This window comes from Chiloscyllium plagiosum, unplaced genomic scaffold, assembly GCF_037043375.1.
Source record: "Chiloscyllium plagiosum isolate Xiang-an unplaced genomic scaffold, Cpla_swu_hap1 HiC_scaffold_2, whole genome shotgun sequence".
Lineage (NCBI taxonomy): Eukaryota > Metazoa > Chordata > Chondrichthyes > Orectolobiformes > Hemiscylliidae > Chiloscyllium > Chiloscyllium plagiosum.
In genome coordinates, this window is record NW_028270140.1 from 63464426 (window position 1) to 63489701 (window position 25276).

Sequence of the window (25276 nt, forward strand, 5' to 3'; positions counted from 1 at the left end):
GTTGCAAAGCAATGTATTCCGAATATGTCACCGCTAATCCTATAACATAACGTCCTGTAACCTTGCATTAACTACCTTCAATCGACAATTAAGATCGCTGCTATATCTACTCCAGAAATAAATGCGCCTTATTCTGACGCTAACTCAATGTAATTGTAGACGTTTCACATTGTCCAGGTGCAGTTGCTACGCTACCTGCACACTGTCAATGATTACCAACTGAATAACATTTCCGGGATTCCAACTGTCAATAATTTTGCCACACAAAAAAATAGTTAACGCTTCAAGATTTGTAACTAGTTGATTTTTAGTCACAAATTAAAATGCATATCAAGAATTGTTGGAGGTTTAGTTCGAATGAAAAGTTAATTTTTGTTTTTGTCCAAATACATATCCTGTGTACTTCAACGAGTTTGAATGCATAGTAGAACTAAAGCACTGGGAACAACCTAAGATTTTTTTCTACGTAAACATGGAATTAAAGTGTTCCTTGCTATAAATTTGATGGATCTAAAAACAAATCAAAATAACATGTAACTTTCTATGCTTTGAAACATTTTTTTCTGGACTCAAAGACCATTTTAAAAATAATGAGTAATGAGAGGGCCTGTGGCCATGATGCACGTTAATGTTAAATCCCCAGTAAATCTTGCCTCTGCATCATATATAGCTTTGATCAGACATTTCAAAACATATTGACATTCAAAAATTGGTGCTTTTCTGGCAACAGGGTCAGCTGTTTTTAAAATGTGCATTATTTATTCATGAAATCCATTTACACCAAGAAACCTGAGCTGAGTTTGCCGATTAAAACCTGAAATGGTCTCGATCTTCCAGAGCACTCTTTAATCTGGTATACTGATCTTTCAGGTTATGGTATATACTTCAAAATTCAATGGTGAACATAACTCCAAGGTAGAGTAAATTTCAATGGTTCAGCTCTGTCAACTAGCGATTTGGAGATGTTGTATTTGCATGCTGCCAACTAAATTAAAAAATCTAGTATTTAAGAACCACAATTTTTCTATTTTACAATTGTATATTGTCGTTCCCCATTTCAAAGTTAGTGCTACAAGGCCTCATCAATGAATGAACCGTATTCTAACTGCAAGCTCAAACCAACAGAATACTATTTTAGGTCAACATTATTGAACCTATAATTTGACAGCTTGACTCAGCTATATAACTAGGACAACTAGTCAGAATATTATACTTTCAAGCCCCATCGAATTTCAAGCTGACATTCTAATGCAGTGCACATCATGCATCATTAAATGTGCTGTATTTTGAGTGATGTTAAACCGAAGTCCAAGGGGCTGACTCGGTGGGAGAAAGAGATCTGCTTGAAGAAGAAGGTTGTGTATTAGGTTCTTAACAAAAATATACCAAAACTGCTAGTGATTTGTAATCTAAACGAAGGGCTCTTTGTTAAAGAATAACAAAATTCCAGGAGAGTGCTTCACACACCTTTTATCCACCAAACAAAGTGTTTCATTATTATATCACATATTAACTTTTATCATTTTTTTCAGTAACATAATGACTATACAAAGATCTCCATTTACACCAGTAATTAAAAAAGCTCCATATTTTGGACACTATTCATCTCTCTTCAATTTTAGATTGTATTAGCAGCTGTTTAAAAATCAGATTTTCTACAAAACAGTACTTTGCACAATAATGATTTGTATGAGTTCTGAACAATATAATTTTGGCTTATGTAATACCTGGTATGCTTTAATTCCTGATGGAACTGGTTGGCACTCCTCATGTCCTGATGTACCTTGACAGAACAATGCGTATTTTTCACAAGTGCCTCCATGTGTGAAGGTATCGGTTGAACTTCACAGACTATTGGGAAATCTGTCACTAATCAAAATATGGAAAAGAATGCAGCAACTGTATGAGGGCTTAGGATGCTAAACATAAAAAAAGAGGGTTGCATCTGTATAATAATCATCATGAGCATAAAATGGCTTAAAGTTATTAAGTATTTTCGAAGTGCAGACACTGCTGTAATGAAGAAAACGCAGCAGCAACCAACGTGCTCCTAACAACAACTTGATAGTCATGACAATCAGATTAAATATTTAAATAAACAAGAACCATGGATGCTGAAGATCTGAAAGACAAACAAAAATTGCTGGAGAAACTCAGCAGGTCATCCTGTACCCTTTGCAGACCTGGAGTCTCCAAACCTTTCTTGATATCACATGGAGTGAGGAGAAAGTGAGGTCTGCAGATGCTGGAGATCAAAGTTGAAACTTTATTGCTGGAACAGCACAGCAGGTCAGGCAGCATCCAGGGAACAGGAGATTCGACGTTTCGGGCACAGGCCCTTCTTCAGGAATCCAAAGTCCAAAGATGCTTTAGAATTGTACTGAAGAAGAGTCTCTGGACTCAAAACATTAACTCTGTTTTCTCTCCACAGGCTTGGCCCCTTCCCAGCATTAAAGATTCCATTCTTCAGCCAATTTGATTCACTCCATGTGATATCAAGAAAGGTTTGGAGACTCCAGGTCTGCAAAGGATACAGGCCCTGGCAAGATTCCAGTAGTAGTACTGAAGGCATGTGTTCCAGAACTTGCCACTTCCCGAGCCAAGCTCTTTCAGTACAGCATCTACCCGACAATGTGGAAAATTGCCTAGATATGTCCCGTACCTAAAATGCAGGACAAATCCAACCCAGCCAATTACTGCCTATCACTCTCCTCTCGATTATTTGTAAAATGATGGAAGGTATCATCAAAAGTGGTATCAAGTAGCTCCTGCTCAGCAATAACCTGTTCACTGATGCACAGTTTGGATTCTGTGAAGGCCACTCAGCTCTTAACCTCCCTACAGCCTTGGTTCAAACATGGACAAAAGAACTGAATTCCAGAGGCAAGGTGAGAGTGACAGCCCTTGACATCAAGGCTTTATTCAACTTAGTATGGCATCAAGGAGTCCTAGCAAATTGGGAATCAATGGGATAGGGGGCAAACTCTTTGGTGGTTGGTTGGAGTCATACTCCCAGCACATTGGAAGATGGTTGTGGTTGTTAGACGTGAGTCATCCCAGCTCCAGGACATCTCTGCAGGAGTTCCTCAGGATAGTGTTCTATGCTGAACCATCTTCAGCTGCTTCATCAATGACCTTCTCGCCATCAGAAGTTCAGAAGTAGTGATGTTCACTGATGATTGCACAATGTTCAGCACCATTCGCGACTCCTCAGATACTGAAGCAATTCATGTTCAAGTGCAACAAGATCTTGACAATGCCCAGGCTTGGGCTGACAATTGGCAAGTAGCATTGTGGAAACATCAGGCTATGACCATCACCAATAAGAGACAATCTAACGACTGCCCCTTGACATTCAATGGTATTATCATCACTGAATCCTCCACTATCAACATTCTGGAAATTATCATTGACCAGAAACTCAACTGGACTTGGCACACAAACACAGTGGCTACAAGAATAGGTCAGAGGCTAAAAATGCTGCATCGAGTAACTTGCCTCCTGAATCCCCAAAGCCTCTCCATCATCTACAAGGGACAAGTCAGGAGTTTGATGTAATATTTCCCAGTTACCTTGATGAGTGTAGCCCCAGCAACACTCAAGAAGCTTGACACCATTCAGAACAAAGCAGCCATCCTGATTGGCACTATATCCACAAGCATCCACTCCCTCCACCACTGATGCTCAGTAGCAGCAGTATAGTGCATACTATCTACTAGACAGAAAATCACCAAAGATCCTCTGGCAGGACCTTCTAAACTTCCATCTGGAAGGACAAGGGCTGCAGATACATGGGAACAGTATCACTTTCAAGTTCCCCTTCAAGCCACTTTTCATCCTGTCTTGGAAATATATCGCCTATTCCTTCACTGTTGCTGGGTCAAAATCCTGAAATTCCCTCCCTACTGGCATCATGAGTCAACCCACAGCAGGAGGACTGCAGTCATTCAAGAGATCAGCTCACCACCACCTTCTCAAGGCAACTAGAGTCTGGCAATATTCCTGATGAAGACCTTATGCTCAAAAAATTGACTCTCCTGCTGCCCGGATGCTGCCTGACCAGCTTTGCTTTTCACACTTTTTGATGCTGGCAATGAATGCTGGCCAGCCAGTGATGCCCACATCCCACAAATTAATAAGAAAAAGGTTTGTCATTATACTCCTGTTTTGTAAATGGTAGGCAAGTTTTGGGGAGTCAAGAGGTGAGTCATTCACCACAGAATTCCAAGCCTGCTGTTATGGCCACAATTTTTAGTGGCTGGTCCAGTTCAGTGCAGGATTCATGGATGATGATAGCGTTGAATAGTTAGATTCTCTCTTGTTTGAAATGGCTATTGCCTGACAAGAATGATACTTGCTACCTACCAGCCCAGGCCTGTATGTTGTCCAGGGTCAACATAACAATTGCAGTTCTTTATCACTTGACTAGTTGTTCAGTGGGGTGCAATATTTTGGCTGCAAGTGACTGGTACACTCTAGGAGAACACCACCACCTCCAGCCTTTTCTCAAAGTGATGTACCATTTCAGCTAGGTTGGATCTTGCTATCCCTTCATAATTCCTGGGACAAAATCCTGGAACTTCCTACCAAACAGCACTGTGGGAGTACTTCCCCACATAGACTGCTGTGTTTCAAGAAGATTTAGTGCCTCCAATGTACTTGCATTCAAAATATTTATAAAGACAAAACCTGCCAACGATGTTCATATCACAACCCTGATTTTGTTTAAAAAGGCAGGCCATATTTTGCATTACTGAGCAAAGATAAGTCATTTGCATGTCAGTATATAACACAAATATGTATCTAATAGTGCTTGTATCCATGATGGTTATTAGTAATGACAGCATGCTTGAAAGTATAAACGTATTGGCAATCTGCCCAGGATCGGGATGGTGGCTCAGTGGTTCGCACTGTTGCCTCACAGCCCCAGGGACCCGGGTTTAATTCCAGCCTCGGGCGGCTGTGTGAAGTTTGCACATTCTTCGCATGGGTTTCCTCCCACAATCCAAAGATGTGCAGGTTAGATGAATTGGCCATACTAAATTGCCCATTGTGTTCAGGGATGTGTAGTTTAGGTACATTAGTAAGGTGGGGTGTGTGTCTGGATAGGTTGCTCTTCGGAGGGTCGGTGTGGACTTGTTGGGCCGAAGGGCCTGTTTCCATACTGTAGGGATTCTATAATTAAAGTCTGTCCTCTGCCCATTTCACCATATCCTTTGTTTTCCTCTTCAGCTGTATATATAGCCTATTTTCAAATTCAACGAGGAATGAAAAAATTCTGGATTAGTGGTGCTGGAAGAGCATAGCAGTTCAGGTAGCATCCGAGGGGCAGTAAAATCGACGTTTCGGGCAAAAGCCCTTCATCAGGAATGAAAAAAGCCTAGGGAAATAAGAACAGCCGGACCTGCTGGGGATATCCAATATCTTCTGTTTTCTTTTAAGTGTAAATTTCACCAACCATTGTGCTGTGCTGAAGCTTTGATAACTACGCTTGACTACCAAATCCCGCTTGTAATTGTAGGCGCGTTGCGTTAAACCCATGTGACCGTCTCCCTGTAAGTTTGGGGCTGGGTTTTGTTGGAGTACTTGGTCGCTTTTTTGGTTTCGAATTTGGCGCCTACAGTAATGTTTCTCAGAGGCGTGCGGCTCTCGCGTTGTCGAATCCCGGCTCATATGACGGCGGTGGCGGCAGCAGAGGCAGGGGAGGAGCGCAGCGTGAGTGTGGAATGTGGTGGTGGAAGCAGCAGCAGCGGCGACAATGTAGCGGCTGGGAGCAGGGTTGAACTCGGATTGTATCCCTTAGGGCGTGAGAGCGGAGACCCCGTACTCGACCAGACCCTAGCCCCTGCCGGACAGCCGCCGCCGAGTCCTCGACCCAACCCCAAAACCCAGCAGCCGGAGGAAGTAGAGCGCCTTACAACGCTTCTAAAATGTGATAAAATGACACAGGAGAAAAAGCAAAGAACAAGCCGCCCTGTCATGCTAACCAAAAATATCATGAGAGATCCGAGTGCAGTAAGTCACCTAGATTTTGTTTAAAAAACCGATTGCGCAGTGCTGTTTTCTAATAATGCCGAAACAAAGACAAGGTTGGCTAGTTCATCTACTGCGGCCTGCTGCAGAGAAGTTTTTTTTCGCGTAGTCTTTTCAGGAAATGAAGTATTTTGCAACAATTTCTGTTTCTTTAATGGCTGACGGGATGTCTCGCTTCAGTTTTCCCCATGCTCACCATTTGTTTGGCATTTCATTGCGAAAAATTGGCCGAGTGAAGTATTCATAGTGGATTATTTCTTTTAAGTTTTAGCGACTCGACATAGACGTTTCATTTTAAGAAACGAAAACGAATACGAATTGCGTTTTATTTCGGCTGGATGTTTACAGGTTGTACCAGTATCCACTGGCTGTGTATCTATTTTACTACCATTTGAAGTACTTGTATAACAACAACTTTTGCGTATACTCAAGATCTGTTATCTAATCGGAAACATTACTGTCATGTTACAATCAATATTTCGAAAATATATCGCTTCATTTTCAATGTACGTGTTGTCTGTCTATCGATTTTGGATTTTCGGGCAATTTTTGAAAACGCCAAGACAAATACAAGTAGACGATGTGAGGGATGAGGTTGGCAGCATCGTTTTACTTCAATAACAGACACCTATAAATGAAACCACTCGTGTTGTAATGTCCGGTGAAGCTGCCATCTTTTAAAGCGCACTGGACGTTTTTATGCTGATTTGTCTGCACTCGCAAATTATAAAGATAAAATGTGGTTAAATAAAAGTGCAACGAAGTTAGACCGTCTCTCAGATGTATTTTCGAATTAAGTTTCTTAATGATTCCTTAATTGATCAGCCATGATCTTATTGAATGGCGGAGCGGGCTCGAAGGGCCAGATGGCCTACTACTCCTATTCCTTAGGCTCATCATAATGTTGAGGGAACTGTGCACTTACATTACCGTGAGTTCAGGTTGTTTGTGGTTTTCTTAAAAAGTTCCTTATTTTCCATGATTTCTGTAGTAGAGGTGGTAGTAGTGTTTTTGGGCGTGGAGAGGGGAAATCTACCGCTCCATGGGTAACTAACTGTTGTTTCTCAAATCTTGAAAGTAAGAAGAAAGTCGTATAACTCACTGATGATACAAATGATAACGTAGAAGGGGTGTGGTTTGTGAAACTGGAACAAACACTAGGAGGAGATTTTGGAGGTGTCTAATGGAACTACAGTTTTATTTTATTAACGCTATCCTTATAGTGGACTGTTTATGAATTATAATACCATAAGATATAGGAGCAGAATTAGGCCATTCAGCCCAATGAGTCTGCTCTGTCATTTGATCATGGCTGATATATTTGTCAACCTCATTCTCCTCCCTTCTCCCTGTAGCCCTTAATCCCCATACTAATCAGGAACCTATTTATCTGTCTCTCTCAAATGACTTGGGCTTCACTGCTCTCTGCAACAATTCTGTCTACAGAGACACCACCCTGTGGCTGAAGAAATTCCTCCTCACTTCATCTCCATCTCCTTTCTGAAAGGTCATCCCTTTACCTGAGCTGTGCCCCAGGTCCTGGTGTCTCCTCCTATTGGAAACATCTTCTCCACCTCCACTCAATCCAGGTCCCTCAATATGCTGTAAGTTTCAATCAAATTCCCCCTCATCCTTGTAAACACCATTGTGTACAGGCCCAATGTCATCACCGCTGCTCATGTGACAAGCTCTTCATTCTTGTCATCATTCTTGAAAACCTTCCCCAGCACATTCTTCCTTTGATACGCAGCCCAAAACTGCACACAGAAAGCAGTCTGACCAGAGCATTATTCAGCCTCAGTAGTTCATGTGCTCTTATTTTCTATCTCCCTTGAAATAAATGCCAACATTGCTTTCAATTTCCCAATTGCCAACTGAATCTGCAACCTTAAGAGAATCCTGAACCAGGAATTGCAAACCCCTTTGTGTTTCAGATTTCTAAATCCTTTCCCCATTTAAGAAATAGTCTGCCATCTCTTCTTGCCAAAATATATAACCTCACACTTTTCCATGTTGGGTTCCACTTGCCACTTTGCCCACTCATCCAGCATGTCCCAGTCCTTCTGCAGCCTTGCTGCTTCCTTAATGCCAACTACTGCTATTTTTGTGTCATCTGCAAACTTAGCAACAATGCCCTCAGTTCCTTCATCCATATTGTTAATGTGTAATGTGAACAGTTGTGGTTGCAACACTGACCCCTGTGAAATTCCCCTAGTCACCGGCTGCCATCCTGAAATAGTCCTTCTAGCCCCCCTTTTGCCAGTCAGCCAATCCTCTATCCATGCCAATTACCTTGTCCCTGAAGACCTCTATCTTATTTCAGAGCCTCCTGTGTGTCACCTTGTCAAAAGCCATTTGGAAAACTGATTAGATTACGTACACTGGCTCTCCTTTGCCTAATTTGCCCATTACCACCTCAAAGTATTCTAACAGATTTGTCAAACATGACCTCTCCTTGATGAAGCCATGCTGACTCAATGTTACTTCATTATACGCTTCCAAGTACACCGCAATCTAATCCTTAATAATGGACTCTCAAATCCTGTCAACAACCATGATCTGACTAACCAGGCTATTATTTTGTGTCTGCTGCACTTTTAAATAATGGTGTTACAGTAGCCATTTCCCACTTATCTGGGACCCTTTCTGATTCCAGTGAATCCTGAAAGATCACCATCAATGTCTCTATAAATCTCCTCAGCTATCTCCTTCAAAACTCTGGTGTGTAGTTCATCCAATCTGTGATTTGTCCACCTTCTGACTTTTCATCTTGCCTAACGCCACCACCTTCGTGATGAGCACTACACTCACTGCGGCTGCTGCCTCTTCATTGTAAAAACTGATGCAAAGTATCTGTTCAGTTTCACTGCCATTTCTTTATTCCCTATTACTATATAGCCCCATTTTTTAGTAGCCCGATGTCCACTCTTGCACCTCTTACTTTTTTTAGATATCCTTTCAACAATATCTGTGATACCCACAAATTTTAATCTGAGCTACAAACTCATTTTACCTTGTTTTATACAGTGTACATTTTAAGTATGACCTCTTTAGTACTGCATTGATTGACCCCCTTCTCACATCTGTCCTATTATCTGCTGTTCCTGATGTTAGATTCCTGAAGCTTTTCCATAATTTTCCTTGCAACTGAACCCACCATCCCAAAAAAAACTAAGGTGTTTTTGAATTGCAAATAATATTTTGGAATTTTTTTATTGCAAAGTAACAGCAACATGACTGGTGTAATTTATTGAACGGAGTAGGACGAACTTGCTGACATTCTGCTTTGTTTTTAATTGTGTTACAGAATGTTTACACGTTGTTAACAAGTTATAACTTGTGTAAAGTTCCAAAGCCAGCATAATTTTGTATTTCTTTGAAAAGGCAGAAACGATTTTTTTTAGGAAAAGGGCATTTCGGGTGATTTAATTTCTGGGTTCAGATAATGCTGCAAGTTTCAGTATTGCAATTTAGCATCCAAATATTTTCCAACGTTATAATTATATGAAACCCCAAAATACCATCATTCTCTTTGTACTTCGTGCAACTGTGAACACACCTGGTTCACTTTTTAAATAATTTTTATTATTTAAATATAAAAGTTGTTACTGAAGTAGCAAGCCATAAATTGAGCCCATTATTCCAGTAGTGGTATCAAATGTTTTTAAGGTACCCCCAGTACCCTAGTCTACCTGACTTTGAGACCATGGTTGATAGAAAACATAGACCAGGTGTCATACAGCATATAAATAGACCCTTCAATCCAACCAGTCCATGCCAAACATGATCTCAAACTAAACTATCCCCACCTGCCTACTCCTGGCCCATATCCCACCAAGCTTTTGCTATTCATATACTTATTCAAATGTCTTTTAAACATTGGGAGAAAATGAGGACTGCAGATGGGCGGCACGGTGGCCCAGTGGTTAGCACTGCTGCCTCACAGCGCCTGTAGACCCGTGTTCAATTCCCGACTCAGGCGACTGACTGTGTGGAGTTTGCACATTCTCCCCGTGTCTGCGTGGGTTTCCTCCGGGTGCTCCGGTTTCCTCCCACAGTCCAAAGATGTGTGGGTCAGGTGAATTGGCCATGCTAAATTGCCCGTAGTGATAGGTTAAAGGGGTAAAGGTAGGGGTATGGGTGGGTTGCGCTTCAGCGGGTCGGTGTGGACTTGTTGGGCCGAAGGGCCTGTTTCCACACTGTAAGTAATCTAATCAGATGCTGGAGATCAAAGTTGAGTGTGTAGTGCTGGAAAAGCACAGCAGGTCAGGCAGCATCCAAGGAGCAGAAGGATGAAGGGCTTATGCCTTAAACATAGATTCTCCTGCTCCTCGGATGCTGCCTGACCTGCTGTGCTTTTCCAGCACCCCACACTCAGTTTTTTAAAAATTGTAATTCTACCCAACACCACCACTTCCTCAGGAAGTTCGTTCCACATTCTGTACAAAAAAAAATTGCCCCTCTCATTTTTAAATCTCTCCCATTTCACCTTATAAAATATGCCCCCAGTCTTGAAATCCCTGTCGGAAAAGACAATGACTAATACCTCCATCTATGCCCCTCTTTATTAACTTCCACCAGCTTGCCTCTCAATCTCCTGCACTCCAGGGAAAAAAAGTCTCAGCCCATTCAGTCTTTCTTTATAATTCAAGCCTTCATATCCATCACATCTTGGTAAATCTCTTCTGAACCTTTTCCAGCTTAATAATATCCTTCCTATAATTGGGCAAGGGAATCGGTTCAGCTCAGTTGGCTGGATTGTTGGTTTACAGAGCAGTATGATGCCAACAGTGTGGGTTCAATTCCCATGACCAGTTTGAAGTCACCATGAAAGATTCTCCTTCTCAACCTCTTCCCTCACCTGAGGTCTGGTGGCCTTCAGGTTAAATCACCACCTGTCACTTCTCTCTGAGAGAGCAGCCCCTATAGTCTGGTAAGACTATAGCGACACTCAAATATTGGGCAACCAGATTGGATACAATATTACAGAAGGGGCCTCATCAATGTCCTGAAAGATCTCAACATCACTTCCCAACTGTGATATTGAAAGAACAGCACTGAAGGCAAGCGTGCCAAACTCATTTTTAACTATCCTGTCTGTATGTGACACAATTATGTACCTGAACTTCCAGGTCCCTCTATTCTACAACATTTTCCAAGGCCCTACCATTAATTGTATAAGTCCTGCCCTGTCTGTTGCACCAAGATACAATACCTCATATTTATCCAGATTGAACTCTATCTGCCATTTTTCAGCCCATTGACACATTTGATTAAGATCACTTTGTAATTTTAATATAGAGTTAAGGCTTTCTATGCCACCAATTTTGGTGTCACCCATAAACTTACTAAGCATGCTTTCTGTATTCATCCAAATCTTTGATTCAAATGACGAACAAAAGAGGACACCGAACCGACCCCTATAGAACACCACTGGTAACAGGACTTCAGTCCGAAAAACAACCCTTCACATTGTATCCTGCGGTTAAGCCAATTTTGTATCCAATTGACAAGCTCGCCCTGAATCCCATGTGACCTGTCTTTGCTAATTAGTCTACCATGTGGAACCTTTTCAAAGGCTTTACTAAAATCTAAGTAAACAATGTCTACTGCTCTGCCCTCATCAATCTTTTTGGTAACTTCCTCAAAAACTCAGTCAAGTCTGTGAGACACGATTTTCCCCTCAAAACCTCACTAACTATTCCTAATTAAATTTTGCTTCCCTAAATGTCCATAAATCCTTTACTTTATAATCAGCTCCAACACCTTTACGAGAATAGTTGCAAGGACAGAAGAACCTCGATTATCCAGCATTCGATTATCCGAATTTTGGATTATCAGGACAAGATTGCAAAGTCCCGATACTTGGCTAAACTGCGTTATCTGAACAAAGGTTCTTTTTGTAAACAGATACAAACTACTGGCAAATAACACTACTAACTAAAACTACAATTCTCTTGTAAACCTCTCCTTATACACACAGACAAATATACAGTCAAAATAATTTATTGCTAAATGTAGGCAAATTGGAAAGTCAGTTCTGTGATCTTTGCTTCTTACTTTCAATGTTGAGATGGTACTACTTCGTGAGCCAGGTCTTTGGTGTTCAGTTGTCTTTCACAAAAGCTTTCACTCGTTTGTAAGAGGTGCAGAGCAACTGACTCGGTCAGAAAATGTCTCTGACTTATTAATTCAACAATCACAGCTCACAGCATCTGAAGTAGATGAAACTGGTTTTCTTCAAATTTTGTTTTTTTTTTATTGCTGCAAACATGCAGCTTCTGGGGCAAACAGTAGCAAATCCTGTGCCATTTTTTATGTCTCTAACTTCCATTTCAACCTGCACAGTAAGCTGAGAACCAATCAACTTCACTTGAAAACAGCTTCTGATCAGCTTCACATCGCAGGAACCCTTAGGCACTGTAGGTGTCAAATAACTTGCTGCAAAATTGCTGACTTCATGGTAAATTACTGTTTTTTGAAGTTATTTCTCCTTGCAGTCCAGCTTTTAAAGATTATAATGAAAAAACATTCTTGTGAAATACATTGATAAAACTTTATGCAATTGCAATAAATGTTTTTAAACAAATTACTTGTTATTGATTGCACATATTTTGTATATAATCTCATCATTGTCAATCCCAGTTCAGTTAGGCAAAATTTTGCATTATATCATGCGGGTTTTTGTATTGCAATGTGTTTTTTTTAAAAAAAATGCCCCAGCAATGCTCAAGTAATTGGAGTACAACAGTGTTAAAATGATGTACCTTTTCACTGTGGGCTACCAAGTCGAGTATACAATTGCTGCTCTAGCTATATTCATATTTAGAGTCATAGAGATGTACAGCATGGAAACAGACCCTTTGTTCCAACCTGTCCATGCCGACCAGATATCCAAACCCAATTTAGTCCCACCTGCTAGCATCTGGACCATATCCCTCCAAATCCTTCCTATTCATATACCCATCCAAATGCCTCTTAAATATTGTAATTATACCAGCCTCCACCACTTCCTCTGGCAGCTCATTCCATGCATGTACCACCCTCTGCGTGAAAAAAGTTGCCTCTTAGATCCCTTTATGTCTTTCTCTTCTCACCCTAAACCTATGCTGTCTAGTGCTGGACTCCCTGACCCCAGAGAAAATACTTTGCCTATTTATCCTATACATGCTCCTTATAATTTTGCAAACTTCTATAAGGTCTCCCCTCAATCTCCGATGCTCCATGGAAAACCGCCTCGGCCTGTTCAGCCTCTCTCCATAGCTCAAATCCTCCAACCGTGGTAGCATCCTTATAAATCTTTTCTGAACCGTTTCAAGTTTCACAACATCATTCCGATAGGAAGGAGACCAGAATTGCACGCAATATTCTAATGTCCTGTACAGCCGCAACATGATGTCTCAACTCCTGTACTCAATATTCTGACCAATTTTAAAAAAAAGTATACCAAACGCCACCTTCACTATCCTATCTACCTGCGACTCCACTTTCAAGGAGCTATGAACCTGCACTCCAAGGTAGAACATAGATAGAACATAGAAGAATACAGCGCAGTACAGGCCCTTGGGCCCTCGATGTTGCGCCGATCCAAGCCCACCTAAACTACACTAACCCACTATCCTCCATATACCTATCCAATGCCCTCTTAAATGCCCATAAAGAGGGAGAGTCCACCACTGTTACTGGCAGGGCATTCCATGAACTAACGACTCGCTGAGTGAAGAACCTACCCCTAACATCAGTCCTATATCTACCCCCCCTTAATTTAAAGCTATGCCCCCTTGTAATACCCGACTCAATACGCGGGAAAAGGTTCATACTGTCGACCCTATCTAACCCCCTAATCATCTTGTACACCTCAATCAAGTCACCCCTAAACTTTCTTTTCTCTAGTGAAAACAGCCCCAAGTGCCTCAGTCTTTCCTCATACGATTTTCCTTCCATACCAGGCAACATCCTGGTAAACCTCCTCTGCACCCGTTCCAATGCCTCCACATCCTTCCTATAGTATGGCGACCAAAACTGCACACAATATTCCAGATGCGGCCGTACCAGAGTCTTATACAACTGCATCATGACCTCAGGACTCCGGAACTCAATTCCTCTACCAATAAAAGCCAGTACGCCATATGCCTTCCTCACCGCACTATTTACCTGGGTGGCAACTTTCAGAGGTCTGTGTACATGGACACCAAGATCCCTCTGCTCATCCACACTACCAAGTATCCGACCATTAGCCCAGTACCCCATCTTTTTGTTATTCTTCCCAAAGTGAATCACCTCGCACTTAGCTACATTGAATTCCATCTGCCACCTTTCTGCCCAGCTCTGCAGCTTCTCTATATCCTGCTGTAACCTGCTACATGCTTCCTCACTGTCAACAACTCCTCCGACTTTCGTATCATCCGCAAACTTGCTCACCCAACCTTCTAACCCCTCTTCCAGGTCATTTATAAAAATGACAAACAACAATGGTCCCAAAACAGATCCTTGCGGAACACCGCTAGTGACGGCACTCCATGAAGAAACTTTGCCATCAACTACTACCCTCTGTCTTCTTCCATCCAGCCAATTCCTAATCCAAACCTCCAACTCACCCTCAATGCCATATCTCCGTATTTTCTGCAGTAGCCTACCATGGGGAACCTTATCAAACGCCTTACTAAAATCCATATATACCACATCTACCGCTTTCCCCTCATCAACCTCCTTCGTCACCTTTTCAAAGAATTCAATAAGGTTTGTGAGGCACGACTTGCCCTTCACAAAACCATGCTGACTATCCTTGATCACATTATTCCTATCCAGATGTGCATAAATCCTATCCCTTACAATTCTCTCTAAGACTTTGCCCACAACAGAAGTGAGACTCACCGGCCTATAGTTACTAGGGCTATCCCTACTCCCCTTTTTGAACAAGGGAACCACATTTGCTATCCTCCAGTCTTCTGGGACTACTCCTGTAGACAAAGAGGACATAAAAATCAAGGCCAATGGCTCTGCAATCTCCTCCCTTGCTTCCCAGAGAATCCTAGGATAAATGCCATCAGGCCCAGGGGACTTATCTATTTTCACCTTTTCCAGGATTTCCAACACCTCTTCTCTACATACCTCAAAGCCATCCATTCTACTTATTTGTGCCTCAGTATTCTCATCGACAACAATGCCCTGTTCCTGAGTGAATACTGAAGAAAAGTATTCATTCAGTGTCTCCCCAATCTCTTCCGCCTCCACACGCAACTTCCCCCTACTATCCTTGACTGGACCTATTCCTACCCTAGTCATTCTTTTATTCCTAACATACCTATAGAAAGCCTTAGGGTTTTCCCTAATCCTATCTACTAAGGACCTTTCATGTCCCCTCCTTGCTGCTTTTAGCTCTCTCTTCAGGTCCTTCCTGGCTACCCTATAACTCTCAATCGCCCCAATTGAACCTTCACGTCTCATCTTGAGATAGGCCGCCCTCTTCCATTTAACAAGGGATTCCAATTCCTTATTAAACCACGGCTCCCTCGCACGACCCTTTCCTTCCTGCCTGACAGGTACATAATTATCAAGGACACTCAATAGTTGCCCCTTGAACAAGTTCCACATATCATTTACACTCTTGCCTTGGAGTCTACTTTTCCAAGCCACACATCCTAAGTCATGCCTCACCGCATCATAATTTCCCTTACCCCAGCTATAATTCTTGCCCTGTAGTACACACTTATCCCTCTCCATCACGAGTGTAAAAATCACCGAATTATGGTCACTATCCCCAAAGTGCTCACCTACCTCTAATTCTAACACCTGGCCTGGTTCGTTACCCAGAACCAAATCCAGTATGGCCTCACCTCTTGTTGGCCTGTCTACATATTGTGTCAGGAAACTCTCCTGCACACATTGAACAAACACTGACCCATCTAACGAACTTGAGCTATAGCTTTCCCAATCAATATCAGGAAAGTTAAAGTCCCCCATAACAACCACCCTATTACTGTCACTCATCTCCTGAATCACCTTCCCAATCCTTTCTTCAATGATTCTAGGACTATTAGGAGGCCTGTAAAAGACTCCTAACAGGGTGACCTCACCTTTCCTATTCCTAACCTCAGCCCAAACTACCTCAGATGGCAAGTCCTCATCCATCGTCCTTTCCACCGCTGTAATACTATCTTTGACAAGCAATGCCACACCTCCCCCTCTTTTACCCCCACCTCTGACCCTACTAAAACATTTAAATCCCGGAACCTGCAACAGCCAATCCTGTCCCTGTTCTAGCCATGTCTCCGTAATAGCCACAACATCGAAGTCCCAGGTACCAACCAACGCTGCAAGTTCACCTACCTTATTTCGTATACTTCTTGCATTGAAGTATACACACTTCAAGCCACTTCCCTGTTTACAGGCACCCTCCTTGGAAATTGATGCCATGTTCCTCACCTCCCTACACTCCAGGCCCTGCACCCTGAAGCTACAATCTGGGTTCCCATGCCCCTGCCGAGTTAGTTTAAACCCCCCCCAAGAGCACTAGCAAACCTCCCCCCAAGGATACTGGTTCCCCTCAGGTTCAGGTGTAGACCATCCTGTTTATAGAGGTCCCACCGTCCCCAGAAAGAACCCCAGTTATCCAAAAACTGGAACCCCTCCCTCCTGCACCATCCCTGAAGCCACGCATTTAATTGTTCTCTCTCCCTATTCCTCGAATCTCTATCACGTGGCACGGGTAACAAACCAGAGACAACAACTCTGTTTGTTCTAACTCCAAGCTTCCAACCTAGCTCCCTGAAAGCCTGTCTAACATCCTCAGCACTCCTCCTACCTATGTCGTTGGTGCCAATGTGGACCACGACTTCGGGTTGCTCCCCCTCCCCCTCCAGGACCCGGAAAACACGATCAGAGACATCACGTACCCTTGCACCTGGGAGGCAACATACCAAACGTGAGTCTCTCTCGTTCCCACAAAACCGCCTATCTGTGCCACGAACTATCGAGTCCCCAATTACTACTGCTCTGCTCTTCTTCACCCTTCCCTTCTGAGTAACGGGGACAGGCTCCGTGCCAGAGACCTGAGCCCCGTTACTTACCCCTGGTAAGTCATCCCCCCCACAAGTATCCAAAACGGTATACTTGTTCTTGAGGGGAATGGCCGCAGGAGGTCCCTGCACTGGCTGCTTCCTCCCAGTCCCCCTCACTGTAACCCATCTATCTGCCATCTTTGGAGTTACTACTTCCCTATAACTCTGATCTATGACCCCCTCTGCCTCCCGAATGATCCGAAGTTCATCCAACTCCAGCTCCAGTTCCCTAACACGGTCTTGGAGGAGCTGGAGATGGGTGCACTTCCTGCAAGTGTAATCGGCAGGGACGTCGATGGCATCCCTCACCTCATACATGTTGCAGGAGGAACATTGCACTGCCTTCACTGCCATCCCTCTAAAGCTAACTGTTTAAACAAAAACTGTCTAAATAATACAAGCAAAATTCAGCACTTACCTGCTTGCCACAACAGATGTTATTATTAGGTTAGAGGAGGAGGGCGGGTGGGAGGCACTACCCGTGTAGTGCCTCGGGTTCCTCTCCTTCACGCTTTTAAAGGGGGAAAAAACTAACCCAGCTAAGCTTACACTAACTGCTTCCGGGTCTCGGCTGCCCCTCTGCTTGCCGTCACTTCCTCTGCTGCTCCCGCTCTTTCTGTGAAGGAGAGAGAAAACAAAACACCGATGCCCGCTACAGGTAAGTAATTTTGAAAAAAACTCTTACCTTAGCTGTAGTCTGCCGGGTTCACCTCAACTCGGCCGCTGCTCCCACTCAAATGACCGTTGGTGGTGAAACAGTGAGTATTTATACTGTCTCTTTGTTCAGCAATACTCCCTTGGACTTTATACACTTAATGGTAAGTCCTGCTACGATTTGCTTTCCCAAAATGCAGCACCTCGCATTTATCTGAATTAAACTCCATCTGCCACTTCTCAGCCCATTGGTCCATCTGGTCAAGATCCTGTTGTAATCTAAGATAACCCTCTTCAATGTCCACTACACCTCCAATTTTGGTGTCATCTGCAAATTTACTAACTATACCTGTTATGCTCGCATCCAAATCATTTATGTAAATGACAAAACGTAGAGGGTCCAGCACCAATCCTTGTGGCACTGCACTAGTCACAGGCTCCAGTCTGAAAAACAACCCTCCACCATCACCCTCTGTCTTCTACCTTTGAGCCAGTTCTGTATCCAAATGGCTAGTTCTCCCTGTATTCCGTGAGATCTAACCTTGTTAATCAGTCTCCCATGGGGAACCTTGTCGAACGCTTTACTGAAGTCCACATAGATCACATCTACTGCTCTGCTCTCATCAATCCTCTTTGTTACTTCTTCAAAAACCTCAATCAAGTTTGTGAGACATGATTTCCCACGCGCAAAGCCATTTTGACTATCCCTAATCAGTCCTTGCCTTTCCAAACACGTGTACATCCTGACCCTCAGGATTCCCTCCAAAAATTTGCCCACCACTGACGTCAGGCCAGGGAACGTCTGTAGTTCCCTGGCTTGTCCTTACCACTCTTCTTAAACAGTGGCACCACGTTAGCCAACCTTCAGTCTTCCAGCACCTCATCTGTGACTATCGATGATATAAATAGCTCAGCAAAGGGCCCAGCAATCACTTGTCTAGCTTCCCACAGAGATCTAGGGTACACCTGATTAGCTCCTGGGGATTTATCCACCTTTTGTGTTTCAAGACATCCAGCACTTCCTCCTCTGTAATATGGACATTTTGCAAGTTGTCACCATCTATTTTGCTACTTTCTATATCTTCCATATCCTTTCCACAGTAAATACTGATGCAAAATACTCGTTTGGTACCTCCCCCATTTTCTGCAGCTCCACACAAAGGCTGCCTTGCTGATCTTTGAGGGGCCCTGTTCTCTCCAGAGTTACCCTTTTGCCCTTTAATGTATTTGTTAAAACCCTTTGGATTCGCCTTAACTCGATTTGCCAAAGCTATTTCATGTCCCCTTTTTGCCCTCCTGATTTCCCTCTTAAGTATACTCCTGCATTTATACTCTTCTAAGGATTCACTCGATCTATCCTGTCTATACCTTACATATGCTTCGTTCTTTTTCTTAACCAAACCCTCAATTTCTTTTGTCATCCAGCATTCCCTATACCTACCAGCCTTTCCTTTCCCCTAACAGGAATATACTTTCTCTGGATTCTCATTATCTCATTTCTGAAGGCTTCCCATTTTTCAGCTGTCCTTTTACCTGTGACCATCTGGCCCCAATCAGCTTTTGAAAGTTCTTGCCTAATACTGTCAAAATTGGCCTTTCTCCAATTTAGAACTTCAAATTTGAATCTGGTCTATCCTTTTCCATCACTTTTTTAAAATCTAATAGAATTATGGTCGTTGGCCCCAAAGTGCTCCCTCACTGACACCCCAGTCACCTGCCCTGCCTTATTTCCCAACAGTAGTTCAGGGGTTTTGCACCTTTTCTAGTAGGTACATCCGCACACTGAATCAGAAAATTTTCTTGTACACATTTAACAAATTCCACTCAATCATAACCCTTAATACAATTGCAGTCCCAGTCTATGTTTGGAAAGTTAAAATCCCCTACCATAACCACCCTATTATTCTTACAAATATCTGAGATCAACTTACAAATTTGTTTCTCAATTTCCCTCTGACTATTAGGGGGTTTATAAGGTGATCATCCGTTCTTATTTCTCAGTTCCACCCAAATAACTTCCCTGGATGTATTTCCTCTAATGCTATCCCTTATCCAAAATGCCACTCCCCCTCCTCTTTTGCCTCCCTTTCTATCCTCCCTGTAGCATTTGTATCCTGGAACATTAAGCTGCTAATCCTGCCCATCCCTGAGCCACGTCTAAGTAATTGCTATGATATCCCAAACCCATGTTCCTAACCATGCCCTGAGTTCATCTGCCTTCCCTGTTAGGTCCCTTGCATTGAAATAAATGCAGTTTAATGTATTAGTCTTACCTTGTCCCTGTCTGCCCTGACTATTTTTGACTCATTTCTGTTTCAACTGTACCAGTCTCAGATTGATCTCTTTCCTCACTATCTCCCTGGGTCCCACCCCCCACCTTACGAGTTTAATTCCTCCCGAGAGCTCTAGCAAATCTCCCTGGCAGTATATTAGTCCCCTTCCAATTTAGGTGCAATCCGTCCTTCTTGGACACGTCACTTCTACCCCAAAAGAGATTCCAATGGTCCAAAAATGTGAATCCTTCTCCCATACACCAGCTCCTCAGCCATGCATTCATCTGCTCTATCCTCCTATTCCTCCCCTCACTAGCTAGTAGCACTGGGAGTAATCCAGATATTACTACTCTCGAGGACCTCCTTTTTAAATTTCTGCCTAACTCTCTCTAATCTCCCTTCACAATCTGAACCTTTTCCCTTCCTATGTCACTGGTTCCAATGTAGACAATTACCTCTTGCTGGCCGCTCTTCCCCCTTGAGAACATTCTGCACCTTGTCTGAGACATCCTTGATCCTGGCACCAGGGAAGCAACACACTATTGTGCTTTTTCACTGCTGGCCACAGAAATGTCTGTCTGTATCTCGGACTGGAGAGTATCCTAACACGATTATCTCTTGGAACCCGACGTACCCCTCGTTGCATTAGAGTCAGTCTGATTAGAACAGCTAGAAACCTAGCTGTTCGTGCTACATTCCCCTGAGAGTCCATCACCCCCTACATTATCCAAAACAGCATACTTGTTTGAAATGCTTACAGCCACAGAAGCTCCTGCACCAGTTGCCTTACCTCTTACCTTTCCTGGAGTTATCTCATTTCTGTGACTGTATCTGAGACACACCCCTCCCCTCTTTCCCCCACCCCCCTTCCTAAAACTGCCATCCATCATATGCTGTTGCAAATTCCTCATTGCTTCTAACTGTCTCTCCAACCGATCCATTCGATCTGATAAGATTCGCAACCAACAGCATTTATTGTAGATCTAATCCGCAGTAACCCTTAAACTCTCTTTATACTCCCATATATGACAAGAAGCGCATATCACTCTACTAAAGACTATCTTTGCTCCTTCACAATCTACAGACCCAGAAAATAATACCGTCTTATTCCTCTACAAAACACTGCCCCAGGTCAAATGAATAGTTATGGTTTATATTTTAAGTTTAATCGAGACATCTCTCAAAAAAACACATAATTAAGTAAGAACCCACTCTACTCACTACTGTAGACTTTCTGTAGGTTACACTTAAAAACAATACACTTCTCTGCTTCTGTGCTGTGAACTTCACCCAAACAGTTCCTCCAAGATCAGTTGTGAATATCACTCTTAATTTTCCCAGACACACTCCGACGTCCAGCGATACATGAATTCAAACAGCAAAGGCAGTAACTGTGCAGGTTTGTTGCTGTGTCAATCTCTCCCCCTCTCCGACCTCACCATGTGCTTCCTTTGTTCTTCTCCCTTTTTAAAACTGCTGTTGTTTTGACTTTTTTTCCAAAGTTCCAAAACAATGCAACAGCACATAAAACAGTCATTGCTGCTCCTGGAATTCGAGGAAATCCCCTCCAATGCCTAAAATACGTCAATAAAGGAGCAGCTGTTACATCCAGAAATTTTTCTCGTCCTCCACCTGGGAGGGGAGGGAACATGAAGTGAAAGGCATTTTTAGGTTAGGAGTGGTGAATTGGTTCTTTCTGGTTGTCCACGAGAAAGATTTGAGTACTTTTAGCAGAAGTACACTCTCTGATTAAAATGTATTTATGTGCTGTAAGAAGCCAATTATCAAGCTTTCTTGAGTGAAAGAGCTGTTAACTCTGAAAAATAGTAAAGCATGATTCTAAGCATTTATAAACACAGGTACAAAGTTGAAAAGTGTGTCTGGTTTTAAAAAAAGGATGATAACAAATAAACTGTTTACACTTCAGTTATACCCTAATGAAATTAATATTTTAACCTGAGACCATGGTTGTTTAATTGGTTATTTTATTCAGGTTTTTAGAAGCAAATATTTTGTTTGCTGTTTGAGTTTTGATGTTTCTTTTAAATCTGATCTGTTACTAGTCACTTCTCTTTCTTGAGAGGCTTTTCATAGCCAGTTTCAGCTCTGTCGTCAAAAATCCAGTTCTCTGATCTGCCAACAGCAGATTGTCGATATACAAGCTTTTTTTTTGTTTTGATGTCTGAGTTAATTGTTTTCAAGATTGTTAATTATAGCTGATGTTTCATCTTCAATATTTGAAACTTATTGTAAAAGTGTAAATCAAAATGTGAAATTAGGGCTTTTTCTTGCTAGGCAAGGTGGACTGGTTCTAATGATCTCTGATTTTAAAAAAAATGTTAATTTCAGTTCAGATAATTTTGTTCCATGTTGATTTTGTGAAGGTTGGCTACCCAATGTAGTCAGGTATTTGCTGTAGCCATTTTTAAGTTTGTGCTTTTGCTCCTCTAAAACCTGTTTGGCGCCTGAAAGTCCTATGCATTCAAAATTAAAAATTGAACTTGAAAATTAGTAGTCCATACTTTATCATAGTCATGGCGATGTACATTTTGGTATGCACAGTGAACCTTATTTTAACATTTGAGCTATCAATTTTCTTTGACCTCTATTTAGTATTTGAAGGAATGGAACACAATTACTACTAACACTTGTTTGTGTACTACTTGCTCATAATACCTCACCATTTATGCTACATAATTTATGTCTAACTTGAATTGTGCTGTGTTTATTGTAAATGTACTTCAGTTTCCCATGCCAATAATCCTATAACATTTGTGAAAAGAGATTATTCTTGTTTTTCTTACAAAACTTGTCCAAGAGCAGCGATTATTGAGTTCATTTCTTTCTCTCTTGTGCATTCATTCACAATCTTTTATCTGTAGTTTATCAGTAATCAGGAACTCCTGGGAGATTGTGTGTGAAATATGTTCTTGATTTTCTCATACAACTTGTTTACAATAATGTGAACTTTGAAACAAAAATGGAAATTCTGCAAGTCTGGCAGCAACTGTGGAGTGAAAACAGAATTAACAGGGTGTGAGGTATGGAGGGAGGGGAGGTTGTGGGGTTTTGGGAAGGGAGAGCAGGAGTAGCTAAACCAGTGGAGACAGAGCCTAGAGAGAAACGAAGACAGGCAGAGAAAGGAACGGATAATGGTAAATACGGGAGAAGGAAAAGCTGATAATCAGGACCATAAGCAGGTGAAAATGGATTACCAGTGCTGAGAATGACCCTTTGTCATGACAGGAGTGTGGGAGTGGGTAAAAGACATAGAGGAAGGTGTTCACTTTCTAAAATTATCAATCTTGATATTAGGTCCTGAATACTGGGAAATGAGGTGCTGTTTTTCCAGCTTGTGCAGAATCTCACTGGAGCACTGCAGCAGGCCTGCGCTATTAAGTCATAGAGATGTACAGCATGGAAACAGACCCTTTGGTCCAACTTGTGCATGGTGACCAGATATCCTAAATTAATCAATCTAGTCCCATTTGCCTGCACTTGGCCCACATTCCTCTTAAACCTATGCCCCCCCCCCCCCCCCCCCCCCCCCCCCTCAGGGAAAAGGCCTTGTCTATTTACCGTAGACATGCTCCTCATTTTATAAACCTCAAAAAGGTCACCCTTCAGCCTCCGACGCTCCAGGGAAAACAGCCCCAGTCTATTCAGCCTTTCCCTGTAGCTCAAATCCTCCAAATCTGGCAACATCCTTGTAAATCCTTTTTGAAAAATCCTTTCAAATTTCACAACATCGTGTAGGAGGGAGACCAGAATTGGACACAGCATTCCAATAGTGTCCTAACTAATGCCCTGAACAGCCACAACATGACTTCCCAACTCCTGTACTCAATATTTTGACCAATAAAGAAAAGCATACCAAACGCCGCCTTCACTATCCCATCTACCTGAAACTCCACTTTCAAGGAACTATGAACCTGCACTCCAAGGTCTCTTTGTTCAGCAACACTCCCCAAGACCTTACCATGGAGTGTATAAGTCTTGCCCTAATTTGCCTTTCCAAAATGCAACACCTCAAGCTTATCTAAATTAAACTCCATCTGCTAATCCTCAGCCCATTGGCCCATCTGATCAAAAACCAATTGTACTCTCAGGTAACCTCCTTCGTTGTCCACTGCACCTCTAGTTTTGGTGTCGTCTGCAAACCTAGTAACTATACCTTCGGTAGTTGCATCCAAGTCATTTATATAAATGACAAAAAGCAGTGGACCCAGCGCCATCCTCTGTCATCCACCTTCGAGTTCTGTATCCAAATAGCTAATTTTTCCTCCATTCCATGTGATCTAACCTTGTTAACCAGTCTACCATGAGGAACCTTGTCAAACATCTTACTGAAGTCCATATAGTCACGTCCACCCCCTGCCCTCATCAATCCTCTTTATTACTTCTTCAAAAAACTCAATCAAGTTGGTGAGACGTGATTTCCCACGCACAAAGCCATGCTGACTATCCCTAATTAGTTCTTGACTATACAACCACATGAAAATCCTGACCCTCAGGATTCCCTCCAACAACTTATTAAAAGTGTTGGCGTGAGAAGTGGCAGACAACTGAAAGCTCTGGGTCACTGTTTGGGCAGGACATAGGTGACCCATAAAGTGATCACCCAAACTGAGTTTCATCTCTCCAAGGTAAAGGAGACCACACTGAGCAATAAATGTAGTAGTTTAGATTGCATGAAGTGCAGTTCACCTGTAAAGTGTGCCTGGAGCCTTGGTTAGTGAGGAATAGTGAAGTGAATGGGCTGATGTCACATTTCTTGCGATTGCAGGGCAATGTTCTGTGGGAGTGAGAGGTGGTGTTAGGACTAGAGGAGTAGAAGATCAGTGTGTCCAGGAGGGAACAGTCTCTGCAAAATGCTGAAAAGAGAGGGAAGGACAATATGTCTGATGGTGACATCCTGCTGGAGGTGACGGAAATGGCATTTTATTATTCTTTTGGATGTGGAATATGGGATGGAAGATGAGAACCAGGGAGATCCTATTGGTGTGAGGGCAGAATTGCAGAAATGGTTGGACATGGCTGAGGGGCCTGTGAACAGTTGTGGCAGAGAATCCTCTATTGTGGCCCCTACAGAAGGTGGCATCCACAGAATGGATGTGATGGTGCTAGAGAAACTGAAAATGGAATGAAATCTTTACAGGAAGCAGGGTGTGAGGATGTTAATAACCCCAGTAACTGTGGGAGGTAATGAGATTGTAATGATATCAGTGGCCAGCCTATCCGCAGAAACGGAAACAC

At 42.5% G+C, this 25276-nt stretch overlaps 1 protein-coding gene across 1 annotated transcript in view; it reads left to right on the forward strand.

Moving 5' to 3' along the window:
* The first annotated feature begins 5654 nt into the window (after positions 1-5654).
* slc71a2a (solute carrier family 71 member 2a) overlaps positions 5655-25276 on the forward strand; it is a 104902-nt gene continuing 85280 nt past the window's right edge. The window contains exon 1 of the mRNA XM_043713674.2: positions 5655-6015. Within this exon, the coding sequence (XP_043569609.2) occupies positions 5674-6015 (342 nt within the window). The 5' untranslated portion in view covers positions 5655-5673. The remainder of the gene's footprint in view (positions 6016-25276) is intronic.